At 41.6% G+C, this 17,659-nt stretch overlaps 1 protein-coding gene across 1 annotated transcript; it reads right to left on the bottom strand.

Annotated features, from left to right (window-relative positions):
* Nucleotides 1-1,990: 1,990 nt before the first annotated feature.
* LOC115804793 (protein-glutamine gamma-glutamyltransferase 2-like) lies at nt 1,991-16,234 on the bottom strand. The gene is made up of 16 exons (XM_030765288.1): nt 16,219-16,234; nt 14,577-14,753; nt 13,644-13,868; nt 13,332-13,450; nt 12,536-12,664; nt 11,966-12,143; nt 11,656-11,794; nt 11,358-11,461; nt 10,850-11,092; nt 10,232-10,498; nt 9,758-9,912; nt 9,284-9,420; nt 7,971-8,117; nt 5,775-5,916; nt 5,388-5,426; nt 1,991-2,215 (listed from the first exon to the last, which is right to left on the bottom strand). The coding sequence occupies exons 1-16, from the start codon at nt 16,232-16,234 to the stop codon at nt 1,991-1,993; spliced, it is 2,442 nt and encodes an 813-aa protein (XP_030621148.1).
* Between the last annotated feature and the right edge of the window lie 1,425 nt (nt 16,235-17,659).

Genomic DNA, 17,659 nt, shown 5'->3' with positions numbered 1-17,659 from the left:
GATTGTAGATTGTGTCATTTTGAATTAGATTATGTTTAAGGTTAATTAGGTCTGAGTTAGTTTATGATAGAGTTTTTTGTATAACATCACTGTAAAGGTATCTTAAACCTATCTATAAACATTACTGGACCATGTGCTTGAGAAGCTGTGTTTGGCGCTATGTTTTCAAATACTGATTTTCAAACTATTCATTTGTCCTTTTACATTAGTAGTGTTGAAGTAATTTTCCTCCGCTCCGACAGATGGCAAGCTAGTCTGCAACGCGGTGTCCATCGAAGCCCTGAGCAGAACGAGCTAATAGGAGTTCCGTGGACTGCGGTTGTTATGTGTTATGTGTCGACTAAAAAGAGAAACGGTCTAGAAGGTTCGCAGCCGTTTTATAGTCTTCTCAGAAATACGATAAGTGGTCATGGTGGGTAGGGAGGACAAGGGGTTTTGTGCATTGCGATCTCTCGTGGGAGAATGGGAGCTTGTCTGATCCCCGGGTCGGGATGTGTTATAATAGCTGATAGTGGTAATGAAAACTGGACACAATAGTTTCTTTTATGTTTTGTGTTCTCCAGAATGTCTCGATGTCTAGACAGTAATAAAGAAAATCAGGGCAAAGTTGCACCAGCGCACATCCTGACAAAAGCATGGAGCTGAGATCAGGCAGGGAAGATAAGGATAATCTGTCACCATGGCTCGTTACACCATGTCACTTTGGGCAGATATTGTGCATGTTACACTTTGAAAATTCAAGACCCAAAGAAGTGTGGGTCAAGTATGTGTACTGTAAGTTCTTCGTCCACAAAGCCTGCACCTCTGGTGCACCCATGTACACCAGCTCCCACTGTAACTCTGAGTAAACAGTCATGTGAAGGGAAAGCTCATTTCAAGTAAGTTCATTGTTAATTGACTTATGATTTAGGTTTATTTCATTTAATAGACAACCCATGTATGTCTGTGTCGTCATAGTAAAAGAGATGCTACAATGGTTCTGCTCTGAAGGATCAGCACAATTAAAGAAACACATGCACACACAGACTGACAGTTATGTTCTTTCCATACATTCAACATTAAAGTTCTTCTAAGACCAGATTGTTTTGTGTGGGTTGTTTTTTCTCTTACTGTTACAACTTACCAGTGTCACAGACAAATAACGGGTGTTTCTAGTTTGCGGATCTAACACCAAAACTCTCAGGGATGTAGTTACTGACACAAAATGTGTTACAGTCATCCCTGATCCCCCAGGTATATTTAAAACAGAAAACTGAAAACAGTATTTACAACTTGTAAAACATGAGTATTGTGTGTCTGTGTGTTTTTCTGGACCATAAATCCCTCTGACTCTCCTATGTTAAATGTGATGATGGACAAGGGTGACAAGAACACTTAAATCTATAGGCTCGATGAACTGGTATTGTCTGACTCTGTTGAATCAGTTGACAGAGGGCATGTAATTGCAGTTGGTGTGTTAAACATAGAAGCACCTGCCTGATGATCTGTTTGTACAGTTAATTCTGTATTCATTAGAAAATTGTATAAAACCATTGTATATTTCTAAATATAACTTTCATATTTTTGTCCCATCTGTCTTTATGGACAAGATAAAAACACTGAAGTAACCAAATATTTTCTATATATAATATATAATATACTCGCTCACTCATTTTCAAAACTGCTTACCCTAATTAGGGTTGCAGGGGAGGCTGGAGCCTATCCTAGTGTTCATTGGCTGAAAGGCAGGGAAACACAAGGCTACCCACTGTGCCACCCCTGTGTGGAATATATGGAATATAATGTTTCATGTATTCCTAAAGTGTCTCCCTGTTTTGATCCACTTTTGAATCCAGCTAGATGGGACAGATGGGAAAGTGTGATGGTATGGGAGATCTGTCATGTGAGGGGCCTGGGAGAGGAGCCTTTCCCTGGAGCCTGGGAGATCTGGCTATGATTCCAACCTCTGTCCCCTTAGCATTTGACCACTCACTGCTACCCCCTTGTCATCTCAGGTCCAGATCCCTGTTTCCACCACCTTGGCAGGCTCCAGTTCCAGCTCCTGATCTTGCTCTGGTGAGGATTTCTTTAGTGGCAGGGGCCCTAGCTCTGGAGTGCAACAGGGGTTCCAACTCTGGGTCTGGTTGACATTGGAAGGCTGGTCAGATCTAGTCACTGCGGAGGCCTCCACATTTGCACGCTGTGCTTCCAGATTCTCCAGGTCTGCCTGGTTTCCCTGAGTTCATCCTGGGTCTCCAGATCCCCCAGGATGTCATTTTAGGGTACAGTCATGCTCTGGTTTGTTCCCTTTGCTAGTCTATTATGTTTTCTTGGTTACTTCCTGGTTTTCTGTAGTTCAGTTATTCAATCATGGTCCCCACTTGTATGTTAATCAAGCCTGGTCTTCTGTTTACAAATACACCTAGTTTTCCTTGGTTTCCTTTGTGAAGTCTGAGTGTCTTGCCTTGTCAGATGTACCCAAGGAAGTCTGGATTCCAATCCTGTGAATCTTGCCTTGTTCCTGTGTCTTGGCCTGCCTTTTGTTAAATAAAGCTGGTAAATTGCACGTGCTTCCAGTCTTTTTAATTTGTGACCAAAACAATAAACACTCTGCATAGTACTCAACTACAAAACACACCCTTAAAAGCAACGCAACCATTCATTCCAACACCAGCACATGACTTGCAAGACGAGCAACATCCTGGAAGGAAAATATCTGAAATGCCTTGGAGCTTCCCTCATAGAATATATAATCTAACATATGTATTCTTAGTATAGAAAATAGAAATTAGATTGGGTAATGACAAATAAGAAGCGGATCAAATCACAGGCAATAATGATTCAACACCCAAAAAATGCAAGAACTCCAGGATAGATGACCAAAATCCAGAATGGTTCCTGAAAATGCTTGGTGGGTGGCAGCTTTAGTCAAGGTTGGTTTGCAGGTTAACTAGTTCAGTCAGATTTTAATTGGCTTCACCAGCTGTCAAAGTTCTGGTTTCCTCCCACAAGTTGCTTTTTAGTATTAAATGTTGTAATACATTTTTAGCACATGCAGCTATTGATGGCTCGCTCCCAACTAGTCAGTCTATCTAAACCCAGCTATTTGTTCTTGTCATTTGTTCTTGCTTCTTGTTCTTATTTTGTTTTTGTTGAGGCTGTGAAAAATAACAAATACAAATTTGCGCAAGGAGTCAGATAAAGATTTTATTCCCAGCAATAATTTTATATAAAATTCACATTCTAATAACTCCACTTGGTTGGTCCAGTGAAATAAATAGGCATTGTTGAAAAGCCCCAAGACTGCTCTTTCGACTTGTTCTTACTGCTTGTGACCATGTGCTTCCAGGGCGGAATTATTCACACATAATTAAGAAACGCCGCTTGTCATCTGTGATGACATCAAATTCATAGGGTTATAACTGCCAGAGAAGGGTCCACCTAAACTAGGGCCATACAAAAATATAAGGAGGCTTCGACGTTGATACCAGTATACGCAACAAGACTGAGATGCAAGGTGATCTTATATTTTCCAAATGTGAAAGAAAAGAAATATTAAAAGAAACAAAATCAAGAAATGTACACTTTACAAAATATGCATCATACAGTCAAACAGCGTCCAAATGACTCATGAAATGTCCAATGTGAGATCCAGATAGTGAAAGTCAGTGAGATTAACGTGCTACTAATCTCAACATGTTCAACAGAAGGGCCCAGTCTCGCCAAAATGGAGGAGGAATCAGTCAGATGATGAAATGATGAAGATGGATAGATGGATAGGACAGATGAATATGTCTATGGTTAGTCCAGTTGTGACTGCAATTAACAAAAGGAGATAGGCCTCTCGGCTGAGCCCCAGCAGCAAGTTTTCCCTCCTTATAATTGTTTGGACACCGCTGTCACAATGGTAATGAGGCTTTTTTGCAGCATGGGTGATGGCATTTTTAAGTAATTTACTTACACCCATGAACAGCCACACTAGAACAGATTGGCCTGAGGGCAGCCAGTTGCCTTTTGGAGATCATCAAATTTTCTTTTGTCCCTTGAACATGAAGGGCAGTGAAACTTATTGCACTTGAGGTATTAGAGTGACAAGAGGCTCAGACAAATGTTTGACTGACACATGCACCTCCAGGAGATTATGGATCTATCACACTGGCAGGAGTCAGGTAAGTGATGCTGATTTCTGGGATGTCTGTGTACCACTGTTACTCTCAGTGTTCATCATGTTAGCATGTTAGCACAAGATCCCAGGTCTTTGCAATACAATCCAGTGAACAGAGCAGAACGAAGACCAGATCCAGGGTGCCTTGATCCCTCCTAAAAAAGCTGCTTATTTAAGGGGATGGAGGCATGTTTTGAAAATTTGTTGCAATGGGGTAACTTTTTGTTTATGTATGTCTTTACTTTTTTAGAGGTTAGAGGTACCATTGAATTGTATCATTGATATTGTTATATGCTTTGTATTGATTTTGGCTCTAAACACAAGGGAGATGTTAAGACAGAGAATGAATGGGTGTGTGTGTGGGTGCGGGGGGGGGGGGGGGGGGTTGTGTATGTTAATGTAAAAACTGTAATATGCATAATAATGCTGACGTTTGTATAATAGAAAATCAATAAAGATATTGTTAAAAAAAAAGCTATGTATTCATTTCTCCTTTTACTGATATTTCACTGAAGAACAATGTTGATGTTGCTCATGTGACGGTCCAGGTGTCAGACACTGATTTAAACAGAAGATGTCTGATTTGTTTGTGTTCCTTTATAACATGAAGGTTGTAGCTGAGTCTGTTCTGATAGATCTGTAGCTTTTCTGGAATTGCTGACATTTGATTTGCTGGGGCTCTCTTCACCGCATGAAATGTTGAAAACATCTGTTGGACTCTGCCACATCTCTCATACTTGCAGATAAACTTTATGTAGCCTGCTAATGGCCGTAGTCTGGTTTCCTGTATGTTCAATCCCAGATCTTTGTCTCTCTCTCTTCTGTCTCCCAACCCAACACCCAAATATATCCTCACATACACACAGACCCACCCACACACCCTTCAGTTCCAGTGCGTAATACCTGCTGCAGGGTCTCTCCCTGACTACCTCCTTTCTATGCAGATGTTCTCATGTGTAAGAGGAGCCTGGCTGGACCACCCAGCCTCTGCCTTTGGTTTCCCTCTGTGAGGTGAATTTTGTTATGTCAATCTTTCAAAAATTTGGTTGGGCAATATATTACTTTAACACAAAGGAGTTTTATCTTATACAAACTTACTTTGTGAATGAATATCTAAAATGAATGTATAAACTTAAAAGAACATTAGAATAATTTTAGCACACTGCCAGTAGAGTGTAGAATAGACTGCGTGTAGGAGAATTTAAGAGAATCATGTGTGTTTTAGTGCTCATCAAAAATTTACCTTTACCACAAAGACATACCCCTGCACATGCATGGAAACCTATAGACACAGACACAGACACACCCACCCACATCCTTATATGTATAGGGACAAACAAAATCATGGTAACTCATTTCAGTAATGGGCAATTGTCATCCACACACAAATCTTCCCCTTCCCCATATCAGGAGGAAAGTATATCATCTAAAATGTCTGTCTGAGCTTTAAGAGTTTCCCCACTCACAGCATATGCTTCGGATACGTTCTACATTACTCTCTTTTCAATGTTATCATGAATCACAACTATGCTGCTGCATTAGTGTTAAACTCTCTCTGTGTCTCTATATTTTAAAAGCTCAGTCTGTTTGGCTTTATCACAGCTCTTCTAGACCTAGTTATGAGTCCAACATGCTGCGGAGGTGTTATGTCAGTTTTGGATGTAGGAGAGGCAGGCGCAGATGCAGGCAGGGGTGTTGCAGCAGGCTGCAGGTGCTGCTCCCGTCTACCGCAGTCGTCGTTGCCAGGTGCTTGAAGGGAGATAAAGTAATGCCTGTTACGGCATATGGGTATATGAGGCACATACAGCATACAGGGACGTGTACTTGCATGTTCCCTTACAACAGTCCCTGGCACCTTGGAGTGAGTCACCCAGACTTCACTTCTGAGCTGTAGGTGGCTAAGATTTCTAACAGTGTGGCACTTGTGCTCTGTACATCTAATGCCTTTCTCTCCTCTTCCTTGGAGTATCACAGAGAACATCAGCTGTGGGAAGGTTGGCATAGTCAGCTGCAAACGTCTCCCCATATGAATCTGCGTAGGACTATACCCATTATTATGCATGGGTGTGGTACATGTGAGCCAATTATGTCAGGTGAGGACCAGGTGCTTTCTTTATTGTCTTGATTGTCTACACTGAGCATTCCACCTACCCATTGGCCTAAGGACATTCTGAGCTGTTTGTCACATGGCAAAACCTACAGGCTGCAGCAAGCGTTGAATCCTTAGAGGAAGAGCGTCCAATGACTGTGCTCCAAGAAAACTGAGAGCAAGTCTGTGATCTGTTTCTTAAATTCTTACCAATCAAAAAGTCACGAAATTGCTCACATGCCCACGAGGGGACGCTCTAATTTCTATGTTGGAGTCATACATAGCCAGCGTTGATGCTGTTGATAGGTCATCCTTCATTGTCTCAAAGGCTCTGATTTGGTCTGGCCCCCAAACCCATTGACTTCACTCTGACAACAAGTCTCTAAGTGGTTTACCCTTCTATGCAAGCTGGGTGATGAATTTGTATAACTGATTAACCAAATGAGGAAAGCTCCTCAGCTCACTCATTAGAGGGCTGTTGCATTTTGAATATGGCCTCAGTTTTGCTTGGGTCAGGCTTGATACCATCTGAGGATGTGAACTCTCACTCTCAGTTCATTTGATAGGCATTGGCCCTTTGGATGTGGAGGGGATCACTTTTTTTTATGGTTGCATTCTCCTGCATGACGAATCCTTGGTAGCAGGTTTTCTGTCTCCTACCTTCAATTCAGGCCGCACGTCCTACTCTAAACTTTACTTCCCTGAGCTGCACTTTGTACATGTGAACTGTTACTCTTCGCAGTTTGCGTGCCTTGTACAATGATTTTTTTTGTATTCAGGAATTATTGCACATACACAACAAATGAAACGAATGTTCTTATCAGACGGGTCTTAAATTTGAGTGAAGTCTTCTGAGTGGCTGAGAAGTTCTGCTTTGTAGAATATTGCCTGACATGGAGCTGACTGATTTGCCCACTCTTCCACACAGAAGAGGGATAGGCTGAGGTATAGGAGGCGTTCAGAGCATTTCTTAAGTGTTAAGCTGCAGACCACTGTGCTTGTTACCTACAGTGCCATTAGAGTTTGGAGGACTGTCTCAAAGTCTGCTCCATCAAAGAATAAATCCTAAAAGCATTACAGTCTAAATGCTGAAATGAAAAAGCTACATCAATGCAAACAACTATAATGGTACAACTGCTACTACTAGAACAACTACTACTGCTACTACTACTACTGCTAATACTAATAATGATAATGACAATAAATCTCTCTAAATTCCTTTAGTGTGTCTTTGTATGTTTGTATACATATTCAAGAGGAGCTTCATTCTTTCAAACGTTTATTCAGTGCGAACATAATCAAATTCCTGTACACATAATAGAGTAAAACCAAAAAAGGAAATGGTCCAACAAAGTTTAATTTAAAACAAGATGGCAGTGCATATAGTTACATGACGTTATATACTCACAATTAGGCTCCATCATTCAAGAGGCCACTCTTGATATTGGAAACAACATCAGTCATTAACCATCATCAGACTTAGTTATCAGAGGGTGTTTATACTGCAGAAAGCTATAGTCAAGTGTTCACATTTTCACACTTTTAAGACTGGTCACAGATGTGTATGGATTTGTTGGATCACATATACTAAAGAAATTATGTAAAATGCAATATGTAAATCCCGGACTGCAAAGCACGATTGCAATAATTGAGTTTGATCTGTAAAAGTAATATGTGTGAGTACATAGTGTATTTTTTTGTGCAGATGAAGTTGTTACGCTTGTTACACATTTTTACATCTTTCTCCGTACCCGCAGAGTGGCTTCACCCTTCACATCCCGTAATTTATCAGAGTCGAAGTCGACCAGCAGCTTCCTGAGGCCTGCACGTTTGGGTTTGAAGGAGAACTTCACTGTGACATTTTGACCAGGTCCAATATCTTCTCTGCATGTGAGAGAGAAAACTTGTTGATTTTTAAAAATAGTTATAACAGCACTTGACCTTGAGCATGTGAAAAAAGATTAGGTTGATTTCTAGATAAATCTAGATCAACAGTGATGCTGGGGCCAGATCGCTCAGTTTGCAGCTGGAGTAGCTGTAAAAATGGAGCGAGCATTGACAACACACAGCTGAGTAACAGCTTGGAGAACAGAACTTTCAATGGTCACCTAAAATCTGCCTCTGAATTATCACACATATGGTAACTATTTGCTTGGTGTTATTTTCTTCTTAATCTCATGCCAGTTGCATTTTTTCATGATCTGTTTTTTTTGTAAAACCCACAGTTACATTTCTGCAGAAATGGTCAAAGCCAGGGATTCAAATGTTTATTCTTCACTTTATCACCCAGGGAATGCTGACTGTGGTCCAGGTCAACTAAAGCAAAGTCCTGTATTTACGCTGAATTTTGCCTGAGAGCATATGTTTACCCTGGCACCTGGGGCACAAGGAGACTTGTGGGCAGTAATGTTTGGCTTGCCATGCTGGAGAGTCTGGAAAGAGGATTTTAGTGGTTCTTGGCCTGTGATCTGGCCCTTGTGTCTGGCTCATTTTGTTTGAGGGAAGAAAATGGAATCCGATCCTCATCCCATCCCTTTTAACGAGGGAGCGAAGTAAGACTATGTCCTCGACGTGGAATCCACATTTGTAGCCAAGAGTTCTCAATAAGAAAGCCAGCCTTTCATATCTGGTATTATACTCTCTCTTGCATTCAATAGCAACAGCTTTCATATTCAGTCTGAGAGAACAGCATATTTTCAATGGAGCTCTGTGCTACAATGTATTTCACTAATGAAGTGTATGATGATTGGGAGATGAGTAATATTAAGTGTGTTAGTGATGAGTGAGAGCACAGAATTTGTGTATGGTGGGTTCCCAGGTCTGGTTTTAACAATCACTGTCAGAATCACAGTCACAACCACCACAAGATCATTTCATTTTCCTTATTGCTTTTTGAAAATGTGACAGACCAGAGACTGCCATGCTGTAATTTCCCTAACTGTAATTTCGCACATGCCCATATAAAGCACTAATTCGATGACAAACACACAGATGGATGAACTAAACTCAGAACTGTTTCAGATGAAGAGATCACAAAGCTAGGTACATACGGTGCTGGAACTTCCTGGGCTTCTGTTAGACCTGCTCCCTCGACGGTGAACAAGCCTCCTTTCAGCGTGATGGGAAGGGGGTTAGTGAAGGAGATGAGTGCAGTCACCTTACGGGATACCACCATCTCCCCAATGATCTTGAGAATGCATATGGATATTCAGGTCAGTACTGAATACAATAGAGAACTGGGATGTGTCACAGAGTGAAGTCATTTTGACAAGAACAGGAGAAAAGATGAGACATAGTTATAGTCCATGAAATACCCTCGCTTTTTAAGAATGCTCGATTAAGTATCATTGCTTTATATATCATTGTTGACCAGTATTTTTGAATAAACAGTTTATAATGTCATAGTTGTCCTTGTGCTATGTTTATTTAACCATTATTTTTTTCTCTGTGTGTCTATGTACCCTTTCTTTCCTGTCTCACAAAACAGTAGTATTTATTATGTTCTGTGGAGAACCCTACAGTACCTTGATGTGGAGCTTGGGCATGCTCAGTGGGATGTTGACCTCTTGCATGACGTGCTGAGTGCCGGCCTTGAGAAGAGCCATGACCCTTATCAGGTGATGTTCAGACACACACGGCCCATAGTGGTCGTACCGTAGCCGCAACACTTCCTTGTGAGCTGTAGTGAAAAGCCCATGCATGGGAAGAAGAGGTTTACTCATATTTGCATCGAGTTGAAACAGAAACGGCATACGATACTGTCCGAGTGAAAATGTCTGAGCTGAAAAGCAGGTTTGCAACACTATAATTCTATTACAGTTTCATAAACAGGTTTATTTGTACTATAAATATTAAACAAAAATTGCCTAATGCTCTGTGTTTTTGCCTTTTGGATGCATGATGCATTTCATAAAGAAACAACAGGGATCCCATTGTTTAAAGATAAAATAATACATTTTCCCATTAGAAAGTAAACCAATAACCACCCTGTGTCTTACCTTGCTGAGCTGGCACAGTGACATTGGAAGTTTTCCTCTGGCACTCCCCCATGTGGAGACTGTTGTAAGTGACAGCGTTTGATGTGACAGTTAGCTGAGCCAAAGTATCCTGCCCACCCGAGTTATGTACCTCCACTATCACGTCAAAGTCTGTGCCGTGGACAGCCTGGGCATGTTTAATGATGAGCTCCAGCTGGTCAGAGCCTCCGTTCTGCTGCACAACTCTCCGTCCCGCCTTCTCAAATATCTCACGCTCCTTCACAGAACCTAACAGAGACAAGAGGATTTGCAAATGTGTTGGTGAGTCAACAGGAATATTTACCCACCAACAGGATACTTCACAGAACAGGATTTCTTAACCAACCCAATGGCAAAGAAACTGCCAAAAGCTGGGACTGACAAAACACTGGCACCGGCACTTAATGTCATCTTACAGTTCTGATAACTAAAATGATCCTCTTAAAGGACATCATACCTTGTGTGGTGTTCCACAAGATATGAGTAAGAAATGATTGTCATACTAAACGTGTCCAAAGTTAGTTTAGACTGAGCACATAGCAAGATGTGTTAAGTTTTGTGTAGAGCTCATGAATGAAAAGTGGTAGGATAACATGGTACCTTCAGGGTATTTGTATTGGTCTGTGATGTCCTCACGATAGTCTCCATGCACACCCTTAGTGCTGATGTTTCTCCCAACAATCTTGCTGTTGAGGGAAGCCCGTGAACGTTCCCCATCTGAGTGAACGATCCAGGAAACTATGTCTGCGTTCACCTCAGAGAACACAAACGGAGCATCGTACTTAAAACCCACCTCTCCCTCCTTCACTGCCTTAACAGGACATGGTCCACAACAGTACACACCTGAGAGAAAAAGAACGAAAGAGGAAAGAGAAAATGGTGAAACTGAACATACTTTTATGCTGAAAAAAAGTCTCAAAGAAGTTTTTGATAAGATCTTTACCATCACAAAAAAGCTGTTTATTTTAACTGGAGAGGAAATAATAATGAGTTAAATAATAATGGTTATGGACCTGAAAATTGGAAACTTGAAGCTATGGATAGTCATAACTGATATTAAATTGTTATTGTCCCTATAAAAAGTTTTACATTTTGGAATGAAACACACCATCACTTCTCTCTTGTGGAGTGGGGTCAAGAACTTGCCACCCATCATAGCCTTTTGGCAGGTCTTCCCTCTTCATCCATGCCTCCACCCAGCAGTGGTAGTTCCTGAGGGGGGAGACAGAGAGATGCCTTTGTTGTCAATTATTAAAAAAAAAAAATACAGTACATTGTCAGTTGCTATGCTGATGAACCAAAATAAAACTCAGTGCTGTTTTTTAAGTCAATAAAATGTACACATGCCAGAAAAGTTTGAAGGGGTTTGGGTTGGTCAAAGGGACGTTTACTTGTGACAGCCTCACCAGATCATGTCTTTTTTGCCCTCAGATACACTCTCTAGCCGCTCGTTGAAGAGGTAGTCCACAGTGAGGTTGCCGTCTGTGTCGTGAGCAGAGGAGAAATTTGTGACACAGCGTGTGGGGATACCCAGACAACGCAAGACTGTGGAGGGACAGAAAAGTCACATATAGACATTTGGTCTGTTTGTTTTCACCATTTTGAAATTCATTTCAGACAACATGCAGTCAACAGTCATGACCTGTGTGTGTGTGTGTGTGTGTGTGTCTGCGTGCGTGCATGTGTGTCTGTGAGTGAGAAGTGAGTGTGTCTCACTTGTGCAAGCCACGCCAGAAAACACCCAGCACTGTCCGTAGCGTACTCTCTGTGCCCCTGTCTCACTCCAGCGCCTGAGGATGGGCACGCTGCCGGTCCAGCGGGTGGGCGGCACCCCATCGCCGTACTGCCCATCCCAGCGTCCAGAGACTACCCCACGGTCATCATTAGCATTCACCTGACCAGAAGTGAAAGAGAAGGAGAGAGTCAGAGAGAAAGAAAGAGAGCATGAGATGACCTAAGTTTCAAGGTAATGGATTATCAGGAGAGCTGTAGAAATCTTTCTTCCACAGAGCAACAACCTACACAGGCTTTTCCTCCAACACAAAGCAGTCTAATTACTGCAAATCTGACCACTGAGCATCTAGACACTAGTGGCCTGCCCTTGATCTGATGACTTCATCGACTTTCACTAACATGACTTAATGACTTAACTTTGTTGAAATAGGAATACATTTTTAGGAGACACTGTTTCTGCATTGCAATTCATTGACTAAAACCAGCAATAATTAGGCAGTATTCACTGCTAAATCCCAAGGCCTGTGGTGTCCTTGAGGTCGTAGTCCTCACCATGGCAGTGATGGTCCGACTGACGTAAACAGGATCAGCTCTTCTGGCCAGGCCTTTCTCCGGGTTTTTCAGAGCGGCGGGAGAGTTATCCAGCACCTCAAAGCAGATGTCCACCACGTCCCTTTCAAACTGTCCAAAGAAAACAATCTGTTATTCTGTCTATAATGGCTATGACTCTTTGATATTTTGAGTTATAGCTGTGAGATACGGCTTTTCTATTCAAATTCAATCAGTCAGATATGACAGACTCAATTCAGCATTCATTTATCTATTGCTGTTAGTTTGTGTTTTTCCTTGTTTGACTCACACAATCTTTATACATATGTTCATTCCAAAACACAACAGCCAACAAAAGGACAAAGTGCAAAATCCCTTTGAGCGTAAAAAAGTGCAAGAGGAACAAGCCCTTGTTTGTGTGGCGGACATTCTCACACGTCTTGAACAGAAATGCCTTACATCCACCAAATGAGGTTATCCAGGCTGGCTAACTCAGAGACACCCTCTGCCACCAAGCTGCAACAATTCACACTAGACACCATTAAAACCACTGACTCCTTGCCTATTTTCCACTGACATGCAAAATTACCCTGCCCATGTATCTCATCCTGTCTGCTGTCTTTCTAAGATTATAACAATGAACTACTCTTCAAGGGCAATAGAGCAAGCCCTCAACACAGTATTTGTGCAGACAATGAGGTATTTGTCTCCTACATATGTAACCCGTAATAGGTATGTATAACCTTGTACAGGTGTGTGTAACCTTTTCTAGGTAGTCCATGTGCTCTGAGTGTGTTACCTGTCCAAAGTTCCATGGCAGGGAGGTGATCTCATCCCAGGAGCCTTGGTACAGGGTGCCGTTCTCATTCAAGATATACTCCAGCAATTGTTCTTCATCATTCAGGTAGACAGAGTCGGCTATGGGGAGAATCAGAGAGAGCAGAGAGAGAGAGAGAGCGAAAGAGAAAGAGAGAGAGAAAGAGTGAGTTAGGGAGAGAAAATAAAAGTAAAAGAAAGAACAGAAAAATGACTTAAGTGTCACAGAAACTGAATAGTAGCCAAAATGCACACTGTGAAGCATTGTGGTTGTTCTCCTGGCACATTAGCTCACCTTTACACCAGGGGTTGAAGAGAAGGTAGAATTTCTCTGGCGTGGTTCGTTCCAGGATGCGTCCGTCAGCAGAGAGCAGTACGATAGTCATGGTGTAGAGACCTACTGGAGCATCGGCAGGGCTGTGCAGCGTTAACATTATCTCACTCTGAGCAGCCTGCTGGCTAAACCACCACTGACCGCGAGCTGGCCGCGAACTGGACACCTTCAGTACCACCTCTTTACCTGAACACACACACACACACACACACCCACATACACACAGTGGGCAAGGTTGTCTGATGGCAGATACAGTGTTGCATGCAATGTCAAGTTTCAATAAGTGACCATAATTGAATGAATAAGTATTGTTATGAACCAGTGGAGAACCAGAAATCTTAACTGAGTAATCTAGGCAAGGCTGAGTGATTTCTGAAAAAGAACATACTTTATGCTGATTGAAACTATCAGATCTACGCCAGACCAACCAAACGCAGAATAATAGATGACAGACCCTCAACTGTAAACACCGTGTGGAAATGAATGCAGATTAAATTAAAGTGATTTCAGTCACTATTCCCTCTTGTAGGATTGATATTTAACCCAAATAATAGAGGTAACAGTCTTGCTTTGCATTTGTTAGGGCATTAGCCTTCTGTATAAACGGTAAGCAAGGTGTTCATATAAAGCTGTCAAGCATGTAGCGTACTGAGTTGATGGACTGAATCGATTCAGTACAGTCAGTTTACAATAGCTCTTCATGACATTTAATGTCATGAGGTAGATTTCTGCCATTTAATATTGGTTCTAGTCCAAGTAGCCTGTTGACAGCATTCAGTGCAACTAATGGCTTGATTTTTACAGGTCTGCTCACAGATCACAAGCTAAAGCATAGAGACAGTGGAAAAAAAAATTTATAGCAGAGGAGGTGGAGATAGAAGGCGACAGACTAACCGAGATGGAGGACTAGGGCGAGCTGGTGGCGCACGGGCTGCGGGGCGACATCGCGGCACTGCACGGCAATTGTGAAAGGCTGACCTCTGCGTACCAACAAACGGTCAATGTCCATCTCCTCTGTGTGATGGGCATGGTTATTCTCCTGGCACTGCAGGTCCAGGCCAATGAATACACCTGAGACAAAAAAGCATTTACAGTTACTCATTTAGTAGATGCTTTAATCCAAAGCCACTTACAGCTGAGGTAAAAACATAATCCAAGCATGCAACCTTTAAAGCAAAAACATGATCCAAACATGCAACCTTTAAAGCAAAAACATGATCCAAACATGCAGCCTTTAAAGCAAAAACATGATCCAAACATGCAACCTTTAAAGAGCTGGCGGTAGTGTATGTGCTGTGGCTAAGTTTAGTGATTGACCAGATAACCGAGAGTAGCTGAAGGAAGTAAAAGAATAAACTACAGACAAAGACAGGTAGTAACTGGGCTTATGCACAGAGGTCTGCGAATATGACGTGAATGAAGGAAAAAAGCCCATTCTCTCTCTGTTCACTGTAAGATTCACAACCTACCCTTGTGCATAAAGGCCTTTTTTTTTATTACAGTGGTACCATTTGTAGTATCATTCAAAACCTGAGTTAATACAGTCAAATAAATCAGAGGTGAAGAGTGAAGACAGTGTACAATGGCCCTTAGTCTATAGTTTCATTGTAACAGCCCCAGAGTCATTCAGCAACCTCCTTTGTGTGACCATACATCACCCATCTACTTAGTGGACTTCTCTACAACACAGAGTAATAACAACCACTGATTAGCATTAATTGGTTAAACAGTGATGAATGCTGGTTGTCATTTTGAGGAGAGGGTCTTCTGCCCTCTTTCACATTGGCAGTCACATTCAGGGGTCTGAAATGGTTCAGATAGTGGTGAATCAAATGGAGCTCTGCTATCAGTGGCGTTCACTGAGTCAAGGACCCGTTCCATATATGTACAAACAATGCAGACTATTTCAAACCCTCTCCACGCCACAGTGAAATGATTCAATCTGTATTAGTCCAGCGTGATTTTTCAGCTCTGTGGTAATACAGAGGGACCTCAACTTTTGTGTCTGTTGTTATGACAAAAATTGCATGTAATTTTAGACAAGGGCGAAAAGACCCCAGTGAACTCTAGTCGAGATCATTCAGCCCTGAGAAATTTTGCAGATGTTGCTCTCGAAACCCATAGCCAAAAGTAGTTATGCTCTAGACTCTTGCCAAAGTTTAACCACAGATAGCACACACTTCAGGCCAAAATTCTCATTTGTCTCATGTTGCATATCCCTTTAGTTCAGCCACTGGTCTTTCTTTTGTAAAGAGCACTGACTGAATCTGAAAAGACAGCAAGCTGATTCATTAACTCTAAAATGCACTCCAAAATACACCTCTCTGTGTTACAGTAATATTTTCATACCCACTTTTAAGATAATCTCTGTCAGCATGTTGTTTATGTCGCAGCTCATCAACAGCCCAGTACTGTGGTTTTTAAGCTCTCAGAAAAGTATGACTGATATTCACATTGGGCTGTCATTTCCCATATGACATTTTACATAAATACTGTATGTAATTCTGTATCACACTGATGAAGCAATATCACTCACCACTCTGGTCTGCCATAGGAAGATTCTCGTGAATAATTTCTGAAAACTGGTAAATCCTCTGTAAAAGTCTTGGTGTTCCAATTAAGGTGCTCTCTTAACTCCTCTTGTTGCTCCAAACAGACTCTTGGAAAGTTCTCTTCACTTTTCTATCTGCTCCATCACAAGCCTCGATTTATACAATGCAAGAATACCACCCCCACCCCACCCACTCACGCCCTCACCACTCTAACACACACACACACACACACACACACACACATCCACTCTATCTCTATTTTGACCTCTGTCATCACACGCAGAAGAGATCAAGCCCTCTGGGTAGGCAGAGGTGTGTATGTGTGTGTGCATGTGGGTATAGTCGTGGCAGCACCAACTATGTCTTTGTCAATATTTTCTCGCATTCGTGATAAAAACAGTCAGGGTTAGGGAATGTTTTAAAGCTGGTATTAACAGTTTGCTGGAATCTCTTCCACTCTCTCTCTAATCCCTGAACTCACACTGAGACTTTTGTTGCTCTGGATGACTGGTCACTGGGCGTCCAGCTCCACTAGCTGTATTCCAGTAAACGTCTGGCACCAGAGCTCCTCCTCTGTTTTACAACCTACGGCACTCAAGCCATCATTTCTGGCTTTTCCCTCTGAATATTTTCACAAGTATTTTGGCACACATAACACCTATATCATCCAGTGACACAATGGAATTGCACGTGGAGTTTGTATGAATTTGGAATAGGAAACAAAGCCTGGACCAAGACCTGTTTTTCCTGGCGCCTTCATAGATACGAGGTATAAAATGTAGGAAATTTCTTCTGCAGGACTAAAAATTTTCTAAGGTTTGCAGCATAGGGTAAATGAATTTTGTCAAACAACTTAAAGGGTCATTACATTTTAAATTTACCTTTAAAGCAAATTATTTAAAAGTCATCATGAAATATTTTTAGTCTGAAATATCAAACACCTTATCAGAGAATTTATTGAAGTGACAATGACACTGAAGTGAAGTGATATGTACCTCTGTAGAATGAGTCATACCGCAGTAATTCTGTGTAGTAGTGTAGGAGTATGACTGAAACCATATAAGTGGCAGTTAATCAGTGTGTGTTTTTCCTTTGCTCATGTGTACAAGCTTTCCAGAAGAGTGATGACGGTTCGTAGGTATGTATGAGTGTCTTCATAGTGTATGTTAATGACAGGTGTGTCTTTTTACCAAAAGGAATAAAGTGACACACTGTCAGCACTGTCCAGCCTGACCTTAATTCCCACAAATGCATTTTTTTTTTGTTTCTGGAGTAGTTAACCAATTTTTAAGGCCCTTTTCATTGTTTCCAAACTAGCACTAAACCTTTTTCGACAGTGTGTCACACACATTTCATTCTGTTCCTCTCTCTAAAATAAAACATTAGAGCACTCACATTGTCTCTGGAGTGGAGACTGGACATAAC

This window comes from Chanos chanos, chromosome 2, assembly GCF_902362185.1.
Source record: "Chanos chanos chromosome 2, fChaCha1.1, whole genome shotgun sequence".
NCBI lineage: Eukaryota > Metazoa > Chordata > Actinopteri > Gonorynchiformes > Chanidae > Chanos > Chanos chanos.
Note: the sequence above shows the minus strand (reverse complement) of the source record. Positions and strands in the feature narration are given on the sequence as shown.